Below are 10,239 nucleotides of genomic sequence, written 5' to 3'. Positions count from 1 at the left end.
TAATGCACTGTGTGCACATCCTCAGGTCAGGAGTTTTGGTGTCCATCATACAGGATGTGGCCAGGCACCTAAAAGAGAAGGCAGATGTAAAACCAAAGATGATGCTAGCAGAAAGATTTATACAACAAACCTAGACCCATGGCCATACAGAAAATAGCAGGTTGATTTTGGTGCAATTTAGGAACAAGTAAGGTTGGGTCAATGTCCATTTTCTTCCTATATGACCTTCCTAATGGAGAACTCAGTGTGCTCTCTTAGAAAGCTCTGATTGCAGGGATTGGTTTTTCCTGCTTTCATGATCAAGTGCTGTTCATTGGCTCGAGAATTAAGGAGGAGATGAATTTTCCCACTGACATGTCTGTATCTGGGAACTGTGCTTCCTGCAACCCTCCTCATTTGGCCCTTGCCTAGATTATGCAGGATGCACATGTGGTAAAAATGAAGTTTGTCACAGAACATGTCTAAAATGACCTGGAGATCTGAGGATGGAAAGGGTTGCAAATTACAGTTCTGAGGTTGACATTGGAAAATACAATTGACCCAGGATGGTACCAAAAAGGTTATCATGAATTGGTCACAGGAATTTAAACTGTACACAAGAGCAAGCTATTGAGCATCTGAGAGACTCAATTTTCTCCACAGGGAGATGAACAGTACTGGGAAAGTTTGGGTAGGGTGTGGAAAGATGTAGGCACAAATAGCTGGTATTGACTGCATCTGTTACTGTTGCCTCCATCATGCACACAGTCAGAAAGAAGGGTGTTAAGTGTGAGAGCCTGGTCACTAGCTGACTTCTCTCAGATAACAGTCTAAATAAAGGCTACAATATGTTCCCTCCAGTGACCAAAGACATTAACAGTTGGCACTGTAAATATCTGAACACTTGATCATGTCTACATTCTAAGATTCACATCCTTACAGACCATTATATGGGCTTGGAGAGCCTGGTCCACTTGTGGTGTCTCTTCAGAGATTACATGGCCTGCCACAGGAGGCAATTATCCCTTGCCCAGGCACTGGTTTCAATTAGGAAGTAACACAGCAGGACAAACAAAATGACAACCAGGCTAAAAGACCTAGCTCTTAGTCACAAAGGCTGTCTACACCTGAATCCTGTACAGCGTGGGACCAGGGTACAAAGTAATTGTAAAAGTGCTGACCCCATATCTGAACACTCTTCCCTAGGTAAGGAGAGCTCTACCCACTTGCAAAGTGGAGCAAAGTCCCAGCATTCCATGCATAGTGGTACCCATTTTCCTCCAGCTTGCTGCAGTTTCCTGTAAGAGAAAAAGATGTTCCTGAGAAAACTCCCTACATTGAGGCCCCATCACAAACTAAGTGAGTATGCAGTGTGACTGGGCCTTTCTGATGAACAGGACTCAGAGATAAAAGAAGTCTACAAACACAACCACTGGGATGAGAGGAAGAGGAAGAAGGCAAAAGAGATCTTTTGCACTCATAGGGGGAAAACTCTTCACTGGGACCAGAAACCAGAAGGGATGGACAAATTAGTGAGTACTCAGGTATTTCTCTGAGACTGGTGCACAGGGTGTGTTCATTCATGGGCACCTTGGACATGGTCTTGTCTAAGCGCATCCTCTGTCAAGGATGCTGTGAATTGCAGCCCTGAAACACTTTCCTTATGAACTATGGTTTCCTGGGGAGAATCCTATGGTAAATGACTTACCTCCTCCTGTTCTGAGCAGAGACACATCATGGTGGTCAAGTGGGCACACTCCCATCTGGAACTCCTACATGGCTCCTACATCTGCTCTTTCAGGCCACAGATGCAAATCACGTCCCTGTGTCTCCTGATTTACAAAGTTCATCACTTTAAATATGAAAAGGACACAAAGGGAATCTGAAACGATAGCACTTAGTCTCCATTGTTCTTAGCCCAGTACACATCCCCCTCCCCATGGAGACTCCATTCTGTCTCCATCCTCTCTAAATCCTCCCTCTACAAATTGTCTCATGAGCCTCTGTACAATGCAATCTTATGTTCTCCAGCTCAACTCTGTCACTCATTTAGGAAATAGTATTGTGCCATGGATGATACTCCAGTTAGACATGAAAATATACATATCCACAAAGGGAAACTGTTAATAAGTCAATTGCAAAGGACACATGACAGTTTCAATACAAAAATGAGATTAATATATGAAGAGGATGTGGGTCAAAGAGCACACACTGAATGTCAGTATTTGAAATTTTCCAGAAAACATACACACGTAAATATGACTTGACTCATTAAGGCTGCCCACACTCTCCATATCTCTTGAAATTTCTACTTGAAGTACTAGTGAGAGCAATAAGAAGCCAAACAGAGATCAAGAGGGTTCAAATTAGAAAGGAAGAAGTCAAACTTGACTATTTGAATATGATATGATAGTTTACACAAGTGACTCGAAAAACTGCAACAGGGGATTCCTACAGCTAATAAAAAGATTCAGCAAAGTGACAGGATACAAGATTAACTCAAAAAATCTGTAGACCTAGGATATACAGACAAGAACGGGGCTGAGAATGTAATCAGAGAAATATCACCCTTTACATTAGCCACAAGCAACATGAAATATCTTGGGTTAACGCAAAAAAAAAAAAAAAAAAAAAAAAAAACCAACTGAAAGACATATATAGTGATAATTTTACATCTTTAAAGAAAGAAACTAAACAAAATACCAGAAAGTTGGAAGATCTCCCATGCTGTTGGATAGGTAGGATAAACATAGTAAAAATGGCAATCTTGCACAAAGCAATCTACAGATTCAATGCAATCCACATCAAAATCACAGCACAATTCTTCACAGAACTTGAAAGAACAGTATTTAACATAATATGGGAAAAAAACAGGATAGGTAAAACAAACATGTACAATAAACGAACTTCTGGATGTATCACCATCCCTGACTTCAAGATTTATTATAGAGCTACAGTTCTGAAAACAGCTTGGTATTAGTGCAAAACATAGACAGGTAGACCACTGGAATGAAATTATAATCACTACCACTAACCCACAGATGCTTTTTGCTGGAGAGGATGTGGAGAAAGGGAAACACTCCTCCCTTGATGGTGGGAGTGAAAACTTGTACAGCAATTTTGGAAATCAGTATTGTGGTTACTCAGGAAATGACAATCATTCTACCCCATGATCCAGAATTCCACTCATACAACATAACCAAAACATGCACCTACATGCAATAAGGATATTTGTTCAACTATATTCATAGTAGCTTTATTTGTAATAGCCAGAACCTAGAAGAAAACTAAATACCCCTAACTGAAGAAAGAATGGATAAAGTGTACTACATTTAAACAGTGGTGTACTACACGGAAGAGGGAAAAATGGAATCTTGAAAGTCTCAGGCAAATGGATGGAACTAGTAGAAACCATCATAGGTAAGGTAACCTAGTCACAAAAAGACAAACATGGTATGTACTCACTCATATATGTATGCAAGACACAGAGCAAAGGATCACCTGCCTACATACCACACAGGAGAAAACTAGGAAGAACGGAAGACACTAAGAGAGTCATACATTGTGTCCCAGAAAAGAAAAACGAGACAAGACCTGATGAGCAAATTGGGAGCATATGTGGAAGACAGAGGGAGTTGAGAGAAACAGAATGGCAGAAGAGGAGGGGACAGGAGGATATGAGGGAACAGGAGGATAAGGTCAGGGGAAGAATAGAGGAGAGAAAGAAAACAGAGACCATAATAGAGGGAGCCATTATAGGTTTAAAAAAGAAATCTGGCACTGGGGATTGTCCAGAGATTTACAAGGATGACCCCAAGTAGCAATCTAAGGAATAGTGGAGAGGCTACCTCAAATGCCCTTCCCTGATAATGACATTAAATACTACCTTATGTGCCTTCCAAGAGCCTTCATCCAGTAGCTGGTGGAAGCAGAAGCAGACACTCACAGCTAAACACTGTGGCAAACTCCTATAATAAAGTTGCAGGGAGGGAGGAGTTATGAGCAAAGGGGTCAAAGCCATGGTGGAGAAAACCAAAGAAACTGCTAACCTAAGCAAGGGAGAGCTCATGAATAATACAGTGTGATAGTTAGAAACCAGCATAGGATGGATTCAGGCCCTCTAAATATGGGTGTTAGATAGGAGGACTGGGCAGTCTATGGGGGTCATGGTAGTGAATTTATCTCTACTGTGTAAATAGACATTAGGAGCCCATACCACATACAGTGATACTCTCTCAACCTATAACCATGGGGGAGGGCCTATGCCCTGCTCCATATGATATGATGGGAAGATTCCCAGGGAAGGCATCAAGCTTCCTGTAGATCAGAAAGAGGATGGGATAGATATTGAGGGGATGGGGGAAGAGGAGAGTGTGAAGGCCTGAGACTGACATGTAAAACAGCTTGTTTCAAATTGAAATAAAAATTATGAAAAACAAATTAAAAACATGAATGTAATATACGTGACAATCAAGTCCCAAACAACAACATCTCTGTTCTCTCATATGCAAAATCTGGAGGTCTTTAGGATCCAGAAGATAAATGACAGGGCACTAAAGGCATGGATATTTCATTACTCTCCTGGAATGGCACACAGAGTCCTGGGGGAGGGGAATGATCACTTGTCTCCTTACAGACACTCCACAGTGTGATCCATAGAGTCCTAGTTGGTTCAGTATTAAGAATCCTTTATCCCTGGGCTGTTCACTAACCAACAAGTATGAACAAGGTTCAAAGGCCTAAAGCGGTAGCCAAACAGGTTTTGACAAGAAAAGATAGCACTGTGGGGCACATGAGCAAAACTAGTCATAAAAGCCAGCAGGTGGGTGGGGTATATCTTTGTGGTGATAGGGACACTGGGAGCTCCTATCCAGAATGAGTGGCTTTCTATACTACCTTTACCACTGGTGACTATAAAATGAAAGCTCTCCCTCCAAAATACCAATTGTCTTCATGATCAACCTAGAGTCCTGAGCATTGTTCTGATAGCCCAAATGGAAAGAAATCAATCAATCAGAACATAGGGGTCAATCTGGACTCTTCTGATTGGTCAGATTGAAGTCATGTGACCTGCGTCTAGACTACACGTGGAGATCCTGCTGAAACAGGGTCATGCCTTGTTTCCATCATCTATCAGCTAAGGCACACCTCCTTCAGGTCACTGCACTGTGTTCACAGAAGAATTCATAACAGCACTTCTCACCTCCAGGTGTCTGTTCATTGTAAACACAGACTCTATTCTGAAGGTCAGGTTTGGAGTTTACCCCCTGTTCAAGTCCATCCTGGATGAATGTTCCTTTTAATCCCTGACCCTGTCCTGTGGGAAAAAGCACAGAATTGGTACAATTCTATCTCACATATTTGGGGGTATTTACATTGATGGTATAAAGTACTTGAGGCCAGGCATGGCAGTGCACATGTGTGATCGCAGTACTCAGGAGGCGAGGCAGGTGTGGATCTGTGTGAGTTGGGGAATTCTCTATGTTCTACATAGAGAGGCTAAGGATAGGCGGGGCATATAATATCCTCTCTTTAAACTCAAAACATAAAAAGTGCATTCATGAAATTTCCTTGTCTCATTTCCTGAATTCAGCCATTTCACAGCCCTGGCATCACTGATCTGCAACAGAAAAAAAGTACCTTTCCAGGGTTGATTTCCACAACTCAAAATTGTTCTTACACACTAAGCAAGCTGCTAATAGCTCTGTGTACATGGGATCCATGAGGTGGTCAGTGTACTAGAAAGTAACTGATGGCAAAAGTGTGTTGCCATCCTGCTAGACAAATATCATCCAACGACTTCAATATGCACTAGTGTTTGAGAAAGCCCAAGGTCTGGTGGTCAGAATAGAATCTGTTCATGAAGAAGATAGCACCTCTCTTTCCACAAATCTAAGGTCTCTTCAGTCTGCCATTGCTCAAAACAACCAATGGTAAGTTTCCCTCTGTGTTGGAGAAGCTGACATAGGCCACGTCATATGTAATTTTCTCCCAGACAACAAGACCTGGCCTGAGAATCTCATCCTCCCTCAAAACAGATACTTACTGTACTCAATCTTACCTTCACATGATGAATCACAGATTAGGGCACTGGATTCCCAGTAGATATCAGTTCCCCTTAACAACTCAGTGAGCTCTTCCCTGCCTGAAGGTGGACTGGAAAATAGTTTAGACACCATACTCGCCTCTGCTTCACACTTAACCTATGGCCCTTATCTAGGGCTCCACCATAATCAAAGATTTCATGAAAGCATGACCCCTTTGGTCATCATTGGTCATAGAGAGTCATGTCTGAGGGACTTGTGAAGGAACAACTCAGCATCAGACTTGGCAAGGCCTACTTACCTCACCACTTTGGAGAATAACAATGGTAATGTATAGTCAAAAGTAAGTTAAAAATACCTCTGTGAGACAGGAAAATGATGTCAAAAGCTTGGATCAGGTGATCAGAAGGAACCAGAGAATTCAGGATGAAGAAGGCCTGAGAACAGAGACAAAGATGTCTTCAGGTCATTCAGACAGGACATGAGGAGACAACACTGCATGACAGAGCCAAACTTCTCTATTGCCACACTCTTCAACAGTAGCCCAGGAGAGTAACCCCTTCCTAAAGGAGCTTCACATTTCTACAGATTGACATGAGCCATAAATTTGAGTACAGGTATCAACTCTTCTGGTTCCCACTCTGCTCTACAAGACACTTTTGTTCCAGACTTTATTTATTGAATACCCCTGCCAAACAAACTTCCTTTTTTCCTGACTCTTTTGAGGTTAGATCTTCAGGACAGAATTTTTCACCATTTTTACAGGTCCTCTCATTTCCTCATTATCCTCTCCAATTGGATTCTCCCTGTTCTTACCCGTAACCTCCCTTATCCCATTTCCCACTGGCTTTGCACTACCTGATTATGTTCCTAAAGACAATCAGAAAGCAGTTTGGAGGGACCTGAGTGATCAAAGGGGATTGATGCTGCAGAGCTGAATATATTCTGTCCTGTTCACAGAAGCAACCCTATTTGATGCATGGAAGCCTGGTTCTTCGAGACCACAAAAACAGGGAAGTATATCTTAACTGACTACAAGCTACATGTGACTGTTCAGGGATGAAGAACAACATGAGAGGGTGGCAGAAGAAGGAACGCTTTGGGAATGTGGTAGCTGAGGCTGAATTGTTGCAGGATGGATACTAACTAAGTCCTGTAGCCCTTACATCTTGCTGCACAAGACACAGATTTGTGACCAAATTCCTTCCTATTTCACAGCAAGAAGCTGTGTTAAGTGGGACATTTCATTTCCTCCAACTAAACACCCAAAGAATAATGGAAGCACCTCAATTAGTGACTGGCAGACAGGATTACTCAGAACAGAGGAACATGGGACTCCACTAGCCAAACCTGACATTTACTCCAACAACATCCTAGCTCAGTGGGTAATAACAAGATGACATTTCCAAGGCAGCATCCTTTTGTGTACCTTACATGCTAGGATGACCAGAGCAGTTCCTGTAAACCTAATTGCTGGCTGCTCCTACTCTCTGTCCCAATATGGACTTCAAGGGACCCTTGATCCTTCACTAGCTTGTACAGAAACCCTGTCAGAGATCAAAACATTTATCTCTTTCATAGCAGTTGTTGACAGGAAGTCCCCCGACAGACTGTATTCATTACTCTACACGGCCCCACATTTCCCTTTTTCCTACTTCAATCCTGTTTCTCAATTAGTAACCATCTCCTTCCCCCAGAGGACTTACACAGGTCTTGCTGTACTTTCCAAAACAGTCACAGAATAAGTTGGAATGGCTAAAGTGAACAGGATGATGAGCAGCCTAGACTGGTACAGAAGGCACTCCTGGATGTAGAAGCAGCCATTTGCCATGCCGTCTGTAGGTCCTAAAAGAAAAAAGCTAGGGAGATAGGGTCACTGGGTAAACGTGCCTAATGAGCACGTCTGGGTACAACAACAACTGCTGGTGCTGGAGGAAGCTGAAGGAGAAGCAAACATGCACATCACACAATAGCACGAGGATGGATGCAGGAGCCTGGTGACTTGGATAGCTCGGTGTTGACATTCTGCAGATCTGTCCATCCATCCATCCTGGTTCCCTTCTGAGCAGTCACTCCTCACCAGAGTTGGTGTTCTACTAGGCCATTTCGTTTTCCACACTTCAAAGCAGAAGGAAACATGAAAGCATCTCTATTAGCAACTTGGACAGAACAAGGTTTGGTACCAATGTTCCGCTATTCTGAACCTTTGCCCACATAAGCCAAAATCACACCCTTCCTTCCCTTCTGGCCCTTCCCATGCTATGCTATCTCATTTTGGATCCATGTTCCAGGCAATTACATGAAAAGAAAGCTATGGCATTTTGCGTCTAACGTACCAGACATCTTAAATTCTGTGCCCTCTCAGTGGATACAACTGTCATTTAACATGACTGTAAAATAATTTCTTGAAAATACAATGGAACAATTTAAGTGCAGTGCACTTAAAACTCCATGGTCCCTCCTTCCTCTGAAGCCCCAGAAACAAGGGGTCGAGGCTCACCTGGGGGTGGGCAGGCAGCAGCAGCAGCAGCAGCAGCACAGCACCCTCAGTGCATTGGAAATGTGCTTCCTCATCAGTTTCCAGCCCCTGAATGGCCTGGTGCCAGATCTTGGGTTTGCCACCTGGGACTGGTCACTCTGAATGTCAGACCCCATGGATGGCTCCTCTATGGAGAAGCCCATGTTCTCAAACCCAGTGGCTGTTTCATCCAGGGATGGTTCAGTAGAAGAGACACTGACAGGAAGAATGTCAGCTGAGTTGCTGTTGACTGCCATGTCCCTTGTTGCAGTATTGGTGATATCAGCCATTGAACTATCTCTTTCTGGGACTTTAATATCAGGACAGGGCATCAGCTCCAGGCAGGGGTGTCTCCTGACCATGGGGGAGCTTCTGCATCCCTTGCCTGTGCCTTCCACATGGGCTTGGTGAAAATGATTCTCCACAGCAGGAAGAGCTGGTTCACTAGCTCTCCTCAAGGGCCGAGGGAGGCTGAGAAGACCTGAAGAGACCATGTTTATCCGGGACTTATCTTGTAGATGGCTATGCCCACAGCTCAGTTTGAATTTGAGGATATTTATGGTTGCTGTTACATTATTTGCTTGCCGGTGCTTTAGGGATGATACAATCTCTTTACACGTATAGCCCATGCTGCACATAGTCTCCACGACCCTGGGAAGGATTTCTTTAGTGTCGGGTGGTACGTGTTCTGGAATGTGGCCCAGCCATGGTCGTTCCACAAGCTGACGTATTGTTATTCTGTACCAGGTGGGGACCATGAGTAAACGTGCCAGGATGATGTGGCACGATTTTGATAGGTGGTGGGGAATGGGACACATTGTGGTGGTGATGAGCCGGTGCATACCATCAGGGGTGATTTCGACATATGGGAAGTGCCCTGTTACCAGGACGTAGAGAACGACACCCAGGCTCCACATGTCACCTGCCATTCCATCATAGGGTTTCCTTGCCAAGATCTCTGGGGCCCAATAGAGCAAGGAACCACAGATCTCCTCCAACATCTGCCCCTCGGTGACTTTAGTTGCCATACCAAAGTCACACAGCTTGGCGTTTCCTGCTGCGTCCAGTAAGATGTTTTCTAATTTTATATCACGGTGCACGATGTGTCTTTGGTGGAGGAAGTACACTGCTGACACGACCTGCTGGAAAAGCGGTCTAGCCTCCTCCTCCTCTAGACAGCCCGCTGCCCTGACGCAGCTCTCCAGATCTATGCCTGCCACATATTCCATGATCATGTAAGTGGTCGTCAGTGTGTCGATCATGTGAAAAAATCGAACGATGTTCCTGTGTTCTACAGACTGAAGGATGTTTACTTCACTGCTGATGTCAGCCACACTGTTGATGCTTTTCTCCAGGACCTTGACAGCCACTCGTGTATGTGTGGGAAGGTGGCAGGCCAGCTTCACCTCCCCAAATGAACCAGAACCTAAAGATAGTAACATCTTGAAATCCTTTTCAAGAATGTCCTCTTCCATGTGGCTGGCCATGGTGTTATGCTCAATTCCAACCACTTTATCTCCTCAGAAATTTAAGAGGCACACAGTGCTAAAAAAAAATAATAATAATGTAGGTTTATGGGGAATGTTTATAGTTTTGAATTCTCTTAATGAAATGTGTGATATCCTAATGATGATCTCCAGTGATATAAAAATAATTGAAGAACCCAAACCCACAGCAGTAGATGGGGATCAAAGACGG

General features: G+C 43.6%; 1 protein-coding gene across 1 annotated transcript; it reads right to left on the bottom strand.

Moving 5' to 3' along the window:
- Positions 1-8,519: 8,519 nt before the first annotated feature.
- On the bottom strand, positions 8,520-10,028 carry LOC127238279 (putative sperm motility kinase W). Its single transcript, XM_051206830.1, has one exon. It carries the CDS (start codon positions 10,026-10,028, stop codon positions 8,520-8,522), a length of 1,509 nt encoding a protein of 502 aa, XP_051062787.1.
- Between the last annotated feature and the right edge of the window lie 211 nt (positions 10,029-10,239).

This window comes from Phodopus roborovskii, unplaced genomic scaffold, assembly GCF_943737965.1.
Source record: "Phodopus roborovskii unplaced genomic scaffold, PHOROB, whole genome shotgun sequence".
Lineage (NCBI taxonomy): Eukaryota > Metazoa > Chordata > Mammalia > Rodentia > Cricetidae > Phodopus > Phodopus roborovskii.
This window is presented reverse-complemented; position numbering and strand designations above follow the sequence as displayed.

Bases quoted from the DNA above. Each gene is read 5' to 3' on its own strand.
- LOC127238279 (XM_051206830.1), bottom strand. From the start codon at position 10,028: ATGGCCAGCCACATGGAAGAGGACATTCTTGAAAAGGATTTCAAGATG.